This window comes from Echinops telfairi, unplaced genomic scaffold (assembly GCF_000313985.2).
Source record: "Echinops telfairi isolate 266 unplaced genomic scaffold, ASM31398v2 ScPeMD7_655;HRSCAF=1070, whole genome shotgun sequence".
Taxonomy (NCBI): Eukaryota; Metazoa; Chordata; class Mammalia; order Afrosoricida; family Tenrecidae; genus Echinops; species Echinops telfairi.
In genome coordinates, this window is record NW_022104553.1 from 32,804,214 (window position 1) to 32,818,001 (window position 13,788).

The following is a 13,788-nucleotide window of genomic DNA, read 5'->3' on the forward strand; positions in this document are numbered from 1 at the left end:
GCTGGTCAGTCAGGTCTGGCCGAGAGGCCTGGGACAAGTCCAGCAAATCTTCCCAATTGTACAAGGGCCTCTTGGGGTTGCTGTCAGGGAGCAACTTAGCTGGGTTGATGCTTTGTGTAGTGGTAAAAATAAGCCTTGGGTGGGCTAGCAACAGGCTTTGGTACTGTGTTAGCCTAGCATTTGACATCCACCAGACTCCTGGTCCCTGTATTAGTGACCCAACAGCATGGGGAGCTGTTATGAATAAATCCTGGCCAACTGTGAGTTTGCCAGCCTCTCTGATCAGCAGGGGACTAGTATTTTGGACAGTAGGCCACTGGCCACTTCCAGGAACCCTGTGCCTGGCCAAGGACTCCTTTTGCATGTGTGCACACACAGATGGAATGGCTTGGTCACCTCTGGGAATGAAAGCACAGGGGTCGAAGCAAGGGCTTTCTTCAAAGTTTGAAACGCCTCTTCTTCAGCCCACTCCCAAATTCGTGGCCCTGTCCCTGCTGTTGCCTGATTGAGGTGCTGTGCAACGTCTGCAAACCCAGGGATCCATAGTCTCCAATATCCCACCACTCCCAGAAACTCGTGGAGCTGTTTTCTGTCTGTGGGGGGTGGGACTTGCAAAATGATAACTTTTGGGGTAAGGTTAGCTTGTGCTTACCTTGCAGTAGATAATATCCCAGGAAGATGGCTTGCTTGACACACAACTGGGCTTTTTTTTTTTTTTTTTTTTTTTAATAGAGACCTTATACTCTTTCTCCTGTAGCAAATGCAATAAATCTTTAGTGGCTTGCAAGCAACTAATGAAAGAGCTGGCAACTAGGAGCAAGTTATTAACATACTGAAGAAGAGACAGGGCAGGATAAGCGGAAACAAAAGACTTTAAATCTTGCCTGAGGGCTTCCCCGAGCAATGTGGGTGAATCTTTGAACCTCTGAGGGAGTCAGGTCCAGGTAAGCTGAGATGACATTTTGGTTAAAGCAAACACCAGCTGGCTGGCTGCTGCCAGTGGCATGGAGGAAAACGCATCTTTCAGGTCTAAAACCTTGAAGAAGACTTCAGCAGGAGGCAGGAGACTGAGCAGGGTACACAGATAGGCACAGTCGGATGAAGTTTCTCCTCTTTCATTGACTTCTTCTAGGTCTTGAACCAGCGATAGTCATTAGTCCCAGGTGTTAAGACAGGAAGAAAGGACGTATTACTTGGGAACTCACAGGGCATAAGGATACCAGCTTGCAGTGCACAGGTGACATTTTTTTTTAATTCCTTCCCTGGCACTGAGGCTGATAGGGTATTGTTTCATGGGATGGGCTCAGCTGTGCTGTGGAGGGTGACTATAACGAGTGGGTGGTGTGCAGCTAGCCCTGGAGGGTTTGTTTCTGCCTGAACAGAAGGGAACTGAGCTTGCAGGGAGGGTGAAAGACCTGGGATGTGGTGGAGTGGCATGGAGACTGTTACCGAATGAGCTGGTTGTTCAGGTAGCAAAAGTTTAGTATTAGTTGGGTTTAAGGAGGAAATGGCAACTCTGAGGTTTTGCAGTAGGTCTCAGCCTGGCAGAGAATAAGGACTGTCCGGGACGACTAGAAAGGAATGCGAGACTATTTTGTGCCCTAGATTTACAATACAATCAGTGGAAAGCAAGTGAGATTTCACTTGGCCAGTGGCTTCCTGGATCTGTGCTGCTACACCTGACAGGAGACCAAGTGGGCGCTGCAGGACAGAGAGTTCAGCTCTGGTGTCTATTACAAAGATACGGGGTGTCCTCCAACATTTTCAGTGACCACGAGCTCTCGGGGACCAACTGAGATAGAACTCCGCCCTCCCGATTCGGAGTCCAAGTCAGAGTCCCTTGCTGGCAGTGTAAGGAATGATGCTGGCTGTGAAGTTGGTGGGCACTCAGTTGTGATGGTGGGCACTCAGTTTCCCAGTGCTCTGGCTGGCAGAGGTATGGAAATTGATCATTGTTCAGTGGCAGGCAAGGACTATTTAGTGGCAAGTGAGGTCGGGTGTGTGAAGGCTTATTGGGTGGCTGGAAGCTGTCAGGGAGTTGAGCAGGTGGTGGGAACTAGCTAATTGGTTAAGGGACAGGGGTGGGCTGAGACTTGGGTTGCTGTGGCCAAGATCTTTGCTTGACACTTGGCTGTTTTGGCTGCTGCTTCTCCTGATCACAGTTATCAAAAAACCTTTTCGGATACTTCTAGAAGTTGGCCAGTGTTCATGCTTGCAAAACCTTCAAGTTTCTGCAGTTTTTTCGGATATCTGGGGCAGATGGTGTGACCAAGGCTAAGTTCACAGCCCATGCAGTTTCAGGAGCTGAGGGATCACAAGGGGTAACAGTGTGGAGGCTTTCCAGGAAGGCGCCAGGACACTCAGTGGGCTCCTGAACCACCCCAGGAGGCTTACTCAAATTTGTAGGTTTTATGGTGGCAGCTTTGATGCCACCTAGGAGAGACCGGTGATATGTGTCCAATGCCTGCCTCCCACCTGGGGAATTTGGTTCCCAATTTGGTCGTGACAAGGGAAGAATATCTGAACGGGCTTGAGGCTTCTCTTCCCTTGTGCCAGGCAAAGTAGACGGGGCAGGCTCTTCCGCCTCTGGTCAGATCCGCTCACCATCCTCTGAAGTGAAGAGGGTGAGAAGGGTCTTCTGGCTGCCATCCCAGGGGAATGGTGAGAGCAAGACACAGTCTCCACGAGGGACATAAAGACCTGTGGCTTTCCCGAAAGCGAGGGGTTCTGATCTTTCCAGTTGTATGCATTAGTAGTGGAAAGGGGAACATAAAAAAGATATGAGTGGCTTGTAGCATTTGGAGGGCCAGTTTCTCAGAGGGGCAAAATAGGATGGGGGGAGCTGGTGGGAGGTCTTTAGAGACAGGCTCCCGTTGAGGGGAACAGAGGTGGGAGGTCAAGGGGGGAGAAGGCACAGAAGCTTGGGGAGGGGTGATACTGGTGGCACAGGGGGAGAGAGCACTGGCGAGGTTGATGAGAAGTTAGACTTAGGGTTAGGGTTTGTGTTAGACTTAGGGTTATGGTTAGGTTTAGGGTTCGGGCTAGGGCAGGGGGAGGCTGACAGGGAGGGGGGAACCTGGCCTAGAGGGAGAAAAGCCTCAGAAGCTGATTCAGGGAGGACAAGGGGTTTGGGTGTGGGTTTAGGTGTCGATGACAGATTTTAGAAAGGAAGATTTGGGTTTGGGGTGCAGATGCCATCCAGGTTTTCAACCACAGAGGAGATTCTACCAAGGCAAGCCATTGATCAATATATGGGAACTGATCAGGATGGCCTGGGTCTCCAGTGACCACAGCCCAGACCTCAGTAACTGTGGAGGGGCCAAAGTTCCCTCCAGGGACCACCTAACCTTGAAGGTGGGCCACTCAAGCTCGCAGAGGGTATGTAGTTGTCCAGAGGAGAACTTGACCCCATAATCAGTAGTGACAGCTTTGGAGAAGTTTGTAATGAGACAATGAGGGGGAGGTTGGGGCCAGGAAGAGGTGGTACCTATTATTGGAATAAAAGAAAGAAGCACAGGAGATAAGAGTTTTGCTGGAAGAGACTCCACGGGAAGGAGAGGAATTCATGACCTGACCCCCAAAGGAACTTGGGTACTGCTTAATTTTTTTTTTTTTAACAAGAGACACAGTAGAGATCTAAATCTAGCCTGGAAGATGGGCACACGTATTGGAGGAGAGCACAATTGGAGGAAACTCTGTGCCGACAACTCACTTTTGAGTTGAGCGTCTTGAAAAAGTATTCCTTTGAGACAAAAGGGGGAACTAGCAAGACGACTCTCTCGGCAGCATTAGGAGGGACCTGCTGCCATTTCCATGGAGCCCCAAGAGGAGTGGGTAGAGTTAGAGGAGAAAAAGGAGACCGAAGGTATAAAAGTCCACTTTGTCAGCAGGGGATTCGGAGAAGGTCCCCAGAGTAGAGAAGAAAAGGTCTGGAGAGAAGCAAGATGGGCCAGTGGATACCATTAAGTGACAGTGACTATAGTGTAGGAGGCACTGGATCAATGAGCACGTAACAGAGACTTAACAAGAGTTTGGGGTGAGAGACCAATTATCAGGGGCCGTAGCTATGCAGCCAATTGTTAAGCATCAAGTTAAGTGTTGTGTTAGTGTTCTCTAGAGAGACAAAACCAGATTGCTAATAATTATATATATATATTTATACAGATCAATAAAAATATAACACAAGAAGTAAACAGTTAAATTATAAAGCAGTACAAATGTCTCAGTACAACTCACTCCCCTGAGACAGTTATGAGACACTGGCAGTCCTTCAAGTCTTGAAGGCTGCCAGGTAGTCCTCTGTAGAGCAATTCAGGCTATCTGGACACAGGCAGCAAACAGCAAGGCAGGTCACCAACAGTCAGTCAGATGACAGGGTCTGACAGTCCCCAGCTCAAGAGATTAAATTCCAATGGTGTGGCGAAGCAGTCTTGAAGGAATCTCAAATTACAGCGACACAGTCCATGGGTTAGGTGTCCCACAGGTAGTGTAGCTTGCAAATTGAGGCACAGAACAAGCAAAGCAGCCGCACAATGGTCCGATGATCAAAAAGCAAGAGATAAGAAAGGCGAAGCTCGCCGAGCCATTTATCTCTCCGCCCTTCAAAAACTCCCATGTATGCTTATCGGCCAGGTTGGCACAATAAACTAACTACCTTAAGGGTCCATAGAAAAGGCGATGTAAGAGGAGGCAGCTGGCCCAAAGTCCTAACATAGGGAAACCCCTCCCAGAACAGCGCTTGACAGGCAAAGGAGGGGAGCTGCCAAAAACAGACCAGCCAGGTGACCCCAATCAAGGGCCACTTTCCAAAGAAAGGGAGTCACCTGTCGGTCGTACGTCACTGGGGAAGGAGGTGAGGCAGACTGCGCACAGGCAGTTCACAGAGGACTGTGTCCAGCTACATACACACACCTCGCTCACTGGTCTCGAGTTTAAACCGGTTCCACCCACCGAGGCTGCCAGGTGACGGCTCACCTCTTTGAATCACTGTCAGGAGGTTTTCTGGTCAGAGACGATCCCTCCTCTGGAACCGAGGGCCTGTGGTACTTACCAGTTAGGCTACGGGACACGTGATGGCTCGACGCAGGTCGTCCGAGGTGAGAACTTGGAACTTGGGAGGTTTGTACACTATGGACTAAATGAGGCAGATGGGACAGGTGGCGTCACCCTATGTGGAGGAAAAGGGAACTTGCATACACAGGCAGGTGGTGTTATGATAATGGGAAATATGGGGCCTTACAAAACTAGAGCAGGGGGGTTAGACACCTCATCAGCAATTTCAAGACTCAGTAGCAACGGGCTCAGCAATTACAGAAAGCAGAAGTTACCAGAAGAGTTACATTAGTTGCAAAATGGCTATACTTAGATCAGTACAAAATGGCTACACTCAGGCTAATTAATAAAGTATGGTTACATTGTTAAAACGGCTACATCTAAATTGTCTACTACATCATGGTCACACTGGAGCTAATTGTGGTGGGTTACTACACCGGTGTCCAATAACCACGGACTAAAAGCTACCTACGGCTCTGAGGAAAGACCAGACAATATACTTCTGCAGAGCTCCCAGCCTAGAGAACCCTACCTGGTCACCTGCACGGCACGTAAAATCCAGAGTGTATGGCATTCAACACCATTCCCACCTACTTCATGCTTTCTCAGAACTATTTTGGCTTTTACTTGCCCTATGGATTTTAGAAATAATAATCATTACCATCTTACTGGGAATTGGATAGGTGTTAAAGCTATAGATCACTTGGGGAAATGTGATATTTTTACTATGTTGAGACTTCCAATCCACAAATGTGGCATGTCTGTTCGTTTATTTAGATCGTTATTATCATTCGTTAGTATCTCAAAATGTTTAGCATATAAATTCCGTACAGAACTTGTGAGATTTCTATGTACGTATTGCGCGTCTTGTATGGGGCAGTGAAAAAGGAAGAGCATCGCCAAGGCGGACGGACACAGTAGCTGCATCAATAGCTCCAATGTAACAACTGTGAGTCCGGCACAGGACCAGGCAGGGTGTCCTTCTGTTGCACATCGGGTTGCTGTGAGTCAGAACCGAGTCAATGGCACCTAACAAAAACAATTGCACATGTCTGGAGTGATTGTAAGCAGGATACGTTGTTAATGAACAGTGTCCATGTTTGTTTTTAGTATATAGGAATGCCATTCATTTTTGTATGTTGATTTTGTATCTTGTAGGTTTTCTGAACTCACTGATGAGGCTTAGAGGTTTTTATTGTATAATTCTTGCGATCTCTTAAGAACTCACACGTCCTGCCTTGAGCAGGGGAAGGGGAAGTTACAGGCAACGCCTGAGGTTATAGTCACTCAGTTTTCGGGGAGGGGTGTAGTGGTGCGCTAAATAGTGTAACTGAAGCATACAATAATGTCTAAAGCCTGGGTAACCAGTAAGGCTTTCTTTAGGAAATTAGAGCTTCCAAAAGCAGGCCCTCCCTCACATATTTATACAGTAATTTTCATTCAAGCACTATTCACAATTATCCAAAGGTAAATACAACCTGAGTGCCCATCAAGATGAATGGATAATAAAAATGTATATGCATACATGTATGTGCATACATACAAAGAGAAATGATACATGCTATCACATGAAGCGTTTTGGAAACATTATACAGAGTAAATCAATCACACATAAAAGGACAAATATTGCTTGTTTCCATTTTTAATGAAATATCTAGAATAAACAAATGCAGAACTACAGTGTATTAGTGGTTACAACAGGTGCGTGGGAGGGATAAAAGAGTAAGTATTACCTAAGGGTCACTGAGTTTCTGCTAAGAGTGATGGAAAATTCAGCAACAATGTAATGTCACTGAATTATGACATTGTAAAAATGGTTCAGTTAAGGGCTCAAATAGAACGAAAATGTTTTGAAAATGATTATGGCAACAAACATACAAATGTGCTTGATACAATCGATGTATGGATTGTGATCAAAGCTGTATGAGCCCACAATACAATGATTTTTTTAAAAAATGGTTGTGTTCCACATAGCCACATTTATGTAAAGAAGCAAACAATATGGACATTTCGCTAAAATAGATACATAAATCCAAAGCCCAATGTCATACAGTTGATTATGAATCATAGTAAGGATATCCTATACAGGGTTTATGAAGCTGTAAATCTTGACAAGAGCAGACAGCCGATCTTTCTCCTTGAGTGCAGCTGGTAGGTTTGAACCACAGACTCTGCAGTTAGCAGCCCAATGCTTATCCCACAGCACCACCAGGGCTCCCTCATAGAAACACAGGGTAGCAAATAAACATTAAAAATATTACAAATGATGAGTCATTAGAATGGCAAACTTTATAAATTCTGACCATGTTAATTGTTGGAAAATATGTGGAAGAAGTGAAACTTATTCACGCCTAGGTGGACATAAATGGTATAGTCACTTTAAAACACCTGCTATTTCTTATAAAAATTAAACAGTCATCTACAAAGTGTGTGTTAGACAGGGTTCTCTAGAGAGATAAAACCAAATTCCTGATAAAATAATATATTTATTTATAAAGATAATTAGATCTATAACGAGAAATGAACTGTTAAGTCATATACTGATAAATATACAATACAAGAAATAAACAGTTAAATTAGAAAGCACTATAAATGGCTTAGTGCAACTCACGTCCGTGAGAGAAAGTTGAGAGACTAGCAGTCCTTCAAGTCTCTGTCTGATGCCAGATCTTCCTCTATTTGTAGAGAGAGCTAGGCTATGTCAGCACAGCAGCCAATCACAAGGCAGGTCACCAACCGCCAGTCCCCAGCTCCAGAGAAGTCTTAAAGGGACCTCAACTTACAGCAACACAGTCCACAGGCTAGGCGTCCCACAGGCAGTGTAGCCTTTAAATTGAGGCACAGAACAAGCAAGGCAGCCGCACACTGGTCCGATGATCACAGAGCGAGAGACAAGAAAGGCAAGGCTCACCAAGCCATCCATCTCTCCGCCCCTGAGTCAATCCCACCTGCGTTTATCAGCTAGGCTGGCACAATAAACTATCTCAAAGTGTGAAGGCATTGCATGCCTAGAAATTAACATGAGAAATGTGCCCATATAAAGGTGTGTACATTTATAGCCATAATAATTATAATCGGCCCAAACTCATCAATTAATAGATTTTTTAAAATTAGGGTGCATTTATTCAAGAATACTAGTCAGAAATAAAATGAAAGATTAATTGTGTAGGGGGGCTTCAAAAAGTTCATGAAAAAATAAAAGATAATGGAAATTTCCCACCATTTTTTTTTCAATCTGCTGGTACACATAGCAAGAATGAACCTCAAGATTAAGACACCACCTGTGGATACATCCCTCTAGTTTACTCTAGTCTCATGTACTCTATCATACCCAATGTCTTTGTAAAAGTTAGTTTCCACCTGGGCTCAATAGGACTTACACATACATAACCGATGTTAGATTTAAGAGTACATCTCCTTGGCAATTAATTGCCAGTTAAGTAGCTTTGCCTCACCTATGCAGGGTCACGTGGCGCATGCCCTTGGAACAAAGAACCCAATTCATGCTCCTCTAAGATGCACTGGAGACTGTTCTAAAAACTTCCTCAGGTGATCTCTGGGCTTACAAAAGTCATGGCATTCCGATCACACCATTTAGCTGACAGATTTTCTAGGGGGTCTAGGTTAGTAATACCAAGGAGACCACATCTGAACAGAGTTGTTCTCTGCCATCCCCTCTTGTGGCACTAAAATCGGATGTCCTTGTAGCTTGTTAAACTTTGATTCTGTTCTCTAGGCCTCTCTAGATGCACTCCCTACCCCAACATACACAAAAGATAAGTAGTGGCTTTAACAATAAGGTTAACAATAAGGTCTTTATAATTACACAAATCGGAACAATGTGAAACAGTTGTTGTTGTGTTGGGTAACTTGAAAGTTGAATAATTCCATCACAAGAATTACATACCCAACAATGCCCTGGATAAAGGGAAAATTTCTCTGTAAGCCAACAAACATAAGACCCAGCTCATGTCTTTGCAGCAAAATATGGGTCATATTCACAGCTAAACCAGGCACAGTGGGAAGGAATAATGCCCTTCCATGACCACAAGCTACTCATAATTCCATCCAGTGATTGAAAGGAGAGAATGGAAGTCTGCCTTCCGTGAGCACAGTGAAATAGCTGACAAACTCTGAAAGACTGGAAGTACATAAAACTGTGATGGCTTCTGCCACAAACACTGGCAATGATACAACTCTGCTCATAGTTCATGGTCAGTAAATTCAATTTAGCTCTAGATTTTTGTCAGAGCTAGCAATAATAAGGATGCTCCACAATGTGGCTACATCAATGAACTTCTAGCAGATGCGTCCCTCATGAGGACCATTTTCTGAGCTCATCTCTGCGTGCGTCACTATGTTCAACAAGGAAGAAACATATCCGTGCACTGATAAGGCCTTTCTCCAATGTAATGTTCCAGAGCCAAATAAGGTCAGGCAAAGATTTTCCCATATCTGCACTAATGAGGTCTATCTGATTTGTGAATTTTCTGGTGCTGAATCAGATTAGACCTTTGGCTGAAGGCTTTCCCACATTCCATACACTCATAAGGCCGCTCTCCACTGTGAACTCTCTGATGTTTTATGAGGTCAGAGCTTTGGCTGAAGGCTTTCCCACATTCACTGCACTCGTAAGGCCGCTCACCAGTGTGAAGTCTCCGATGGTTACTGAGGCTGGAGCTTTGGCTGAAGAATCTCCCACATTCACCACATGCATAAGGCTGTTCGCCTGTGTGAACCCTCCGATGTTTAATGAGGCTGGAGATGTGGCTGAACAATTTCCCACAGTCATTGCACTTGTAAGGCCTTTCTCCGGTGTGAACTCTTCGATGCTTAATTAGGTTGGAGTTGTAGCCAAAGACTTTCCCACACACACTGCACTCATGAGGGCTTTCACCAGTGTGAACCCTCCGGTGTTTAATTAAGTTGGAGCTTTGGCTAAAGAATTTCCCACATTCATGGCACTCATAAGGTTTTTCTCCAGTGTGAACCCTCCGATGTTGAATGAGGTTAGAGCTTTGGCTAAAGAATTTCCCACATTTGTCACACTCATAAGGCATTTCTCCAGTGTGAACTCTCCGGTGCTTAATGAGACTGGAGATGTGCCTAAAGAATTTCCCACACTCATGGCACTCATAAGGCTTTTCTCCAGTGTGAACTCTCTGGTGTTGAAAGAGGCTTGAGTATTGGCTAAATTGTTTCCCGCATTCACTGCACTCACATGGTCTCTCTCCAATGTGGGTTTTCTGGTGCTGAACAAATCTGGTTTTGCGGTGGAAGGTCTTCCCACATTCTTGGCACTCATAGGCTCTTTGCTCAGTGTGAACTCTTTGATGTATATTGAGGGTGGAGGTCTGTCTAAAGAATTCCCCACATATATCACATTCCTTAGTCCTTTCTCCAGTATGGATTCTCCGGTGCTGAACTATTGTCAATTTGTCATCGAAAGTTTTCCCACATTCACTGATCTGATCATTCCTTTGCATACTGTGAACACCCACCACATCTTCTGTAGTCCTATGTGGTTCTCCAGCACTGTGACTGGCCTGATGCTGGAGAAAGCCTGATCTGACCATGAAGTCCTCCCCATCCTCCCTACATGTGGAAGGGTTCTCTGAGCTATGAGCTCTGCAGTTCTTCACAAAGGAGGCCTTACCCTCATCCCTTCTGTTGGGCCTCTCTATATTCTGCTGCATCTGATGCTGGTAAAGATTTTCACAAAACCCAAATCCTTTCCCAAATGCCCCCAACACGTGTGGTTCCTGCCTGGGGTGTGTTGCCTGGTGTTCATTCAGGTGCAAAATGTCTTTCAAGAGTAGGCTACCTGTGTCACACAGGTAGTACTTTGAGATGGATGGACCTGCTTTGGGGTTCCTGTCCTGTGATACACCTTCTGCAAAAACACTATGCTCACGAGGTGACTCAGGGTCTTCCATTCCATGCCAAAAATCTGAAAATAGAAATAATGATGAAGTTCATTTAACTTTGATGAAAAGAAAGACTGTTGCTATTGAGTCATTGCAACTCACAGGGTTTCAAGGCGATAATCTTTATGGAAGTAAACGGCCATATCTTTCTTCCATAAAGCAGATGGTGGGTTTCAAACACTGACCTCTTGGTTAAAAGCTGACTGCTCAACCACTGAACTACCAGGGCTCCTTGGAAAGAAGTTGCCCCAGCACAAATGTATGTCTGACCCAAGAAGGAGCCAGAAATCAGAGTAAGCAAGGGTCTGCTTGGGAGGACTATGCCTGACAAGGTCAAAATTGAAGAAAACTTTTCAGGGCCAAGTGCACCCGGACTGAGGACAGTATAGGGTGGGGAATCAGGGTCTCAAACCTACTTCTTTGTAAAGGCCTATCAGCAGGGAACTACTCAAGAGGGCTGTGCAGATGGGTATGTCTAGGTCTAGGAATAATCCAAGTGCAACTAAATGGCTGGCATTGAAGGAAATGTGCACACCTCATGATTTATTAAGTAGTAAACTATGTTGGGAGGCTGAGAGGGGACTATGGAGTGAATGAGACATAGAAGCCAGGGCCCAAAGACAAACTAGAAATGACAAGTGAACAAAGTATCAAGAATGGGCAAGGAAAGGTAGAAATGAAGTATGATCACTTGCTTTGATACCAAAACAATGACAAATATGAGAAACGTTACTGGTATGATTTGAACCCAGCAGTGAGGTCACATTTTCCTCCACTTACCAGAGCCAGGCCACCTATAAGCCCCCCTTCCCCTAGCTGGTGTCATGTCCACTCTGTCCGGCACCCAAGGCTCTTTCCCCATCTCCAGTTGGGCAACTACGTGAGAGCTGAAAGACGTAAGTCCTAAGGAAAAGAAAAGTGAGTAGCTCACATTTTTTTAGGTGGACTACCCTACAACAGCTCATAGGAAAGAAACTACAAGGGAGGTCTTACAGAAATAGCCCAGTAATACCAGCAAGTAGCGACCATGGAGTGCCTGGCACAGACGGGCCCTAGGAAATCCAAGCTATAGCAAAGGGGCAGAACCTGAATCATGGAATTGTCACAAATCTGGACAATCACCTAAGCAAGGAGCCAGATAGGATCCATTGAGCAGAGAGTTCCCTCATTATTTCAGGACCTTTCTGCAAGGCTTCAAGGCAGCAGGTGTTGGAGGCACTCCAAGAAAAGATGGGGCACTGTACACTGCTCAGCCCCAGAACCCACAGCACATTTGCAGTCAAGCCTGTGAAAGCCAGATCTATGTAAGGTAGAACCCTGTCAGGATGGGGAAGCTCAAATGTTTTCCATTAAATCAAGCGATAGAAAAAAATGGTAAGAAATCTTGCAAGACCTGGAAAAACAAGGCAGTCCCATCAAGTTCCAGTTCTCACAGATTCCACTGTATCAGGGAAATGGGGAAAGAAGCAAAGGCTACGGTCCAGCTGTGGGAAGGAAAGGTAGAGCTGTCTCTTGGGAAAGGGGAAGAGGCCCCAGAGACCTACCTGCTCAGGACAGGTAGATGTCAAGGTCTTACCCAGTGAGGCTATAAGTGCAAAGTTCTCCAGCATCACATGGCAATAGAAGAGTCTCTGAGCTTCATCAAGGAGATGCCACTCTTCCTGGGAAAAGTAAATGGCCATGTCCTCAAAGGCCACACATCCCTGCACAATGGAGATGGTTAGTTCCATGATATGCTTCTCTCCTCGGGAATCCCCGTCCATTTTCCTATTTCTAGTCTCTGCTTACCCATCTCCCTAGCTCTCCACCTCAAGAGAAGGTACTTTGCTCTTTCCTCATGTCTTCCTTATCTGTCTATCAGCCCACAGCAACAAGAGAGGTAGGTGGGCAGATAGATACCATCTAAGCTCTGCGCCTGGTCTGCAGGGCCCAGCCCACTTATCTGTGAGCTCCTTCTCCTAGTGTAGTCGATGGCATGCTACCCTGATACAGACAGCCCCTATTAGGAGGCCCTAGAACCGACAGTTCACATTCTCTCCTTTCTGACAACTCTAGACTCCACTGCTGCCTCTCCACTGACTCTGGTCTCTCCTCACTCAGTCCTTATCATAGCCCTCTCCCTGGATGCCTTACATTTCTCTCTGCACATAATAGCCAGAGAGTACTTGACCAATGCCACGAGCCCATCCTACCCCACACCTTCTACGGCTCCCACTGCCAAAAATATCACCAAGCCCTGCTTCAAAGGCCTTCCTACCTCCAGGATAAATCAGTCCCACTCATTCAACAGCCAACTTCTCCGATTCCTGCTTTTCCCACCTACACAGAATCTAGTTCTCCTATTTGTCCCTGAGTTAATTTCCTGGCTGGGACACCTCATGTCCTATTAAGGATCACTACAAAAACCTAGTGAGACTGCAGATGGCTGAATAAGCACCAGTCAAGGTCTCCACTGTTACTTAGTAACAAGCCTTAACATCCATCTCATACCCACTCCCTTTGGAAAAGTAGATCACCTGCCATCTCCCTAACTTTCCACTTACAGACACCCCCCCACACACACACACACACACTCTGCCCCACCACTTCATCCACACATATTCTCTCTCATCTATCTTGTTAATGCGAACAGTCAACCATGGTACCCAAGGAAGATGATCAACGTCTCCATTTTCAGGCTCCTCCTCCTTTCTCCAGAATAGTATTGCCCCCGTGACTTGAAGACTCATCTTCCTCCATCTGACCACAGCTGCACTATTGTCCACACCCCACCTGAGTTAGTTAATTGTGCCAGCCTGGCTGATAATCA

General features: G+C 45.7%; 1 protein-coding gene across 1 annotated transcript; it reads right to left on the minus strand.

Moving 5' to 3' along the window:
- Positions 1 to 7,978: 7,978 nt before the first annotated feature.
- Positions 7,979 to 12,829, minus strand: ZNF792 (zinc finger protein 792). Its single transcript, XM_045292760.1, has 2 exons — positions 12,556 to 12,829; positions 7,979 to 11,002 (listed from the first exon to the last, which is right to left on the minus strand). Exons 1-2 carry the CDS (start codon positions 12,740 to 12,742, stop codon positions 9,513 to 9,515), a joined length of 1,677 nt encoding a protein of 558 aa, XP_045148695.1. The 5' UTR covers positions 12,743 to 12,829; the 3' UTR covers positions 7,979 to 9,512.
- Positions 12,830 to 13,788: the final 959 nt, after the last annotated feature.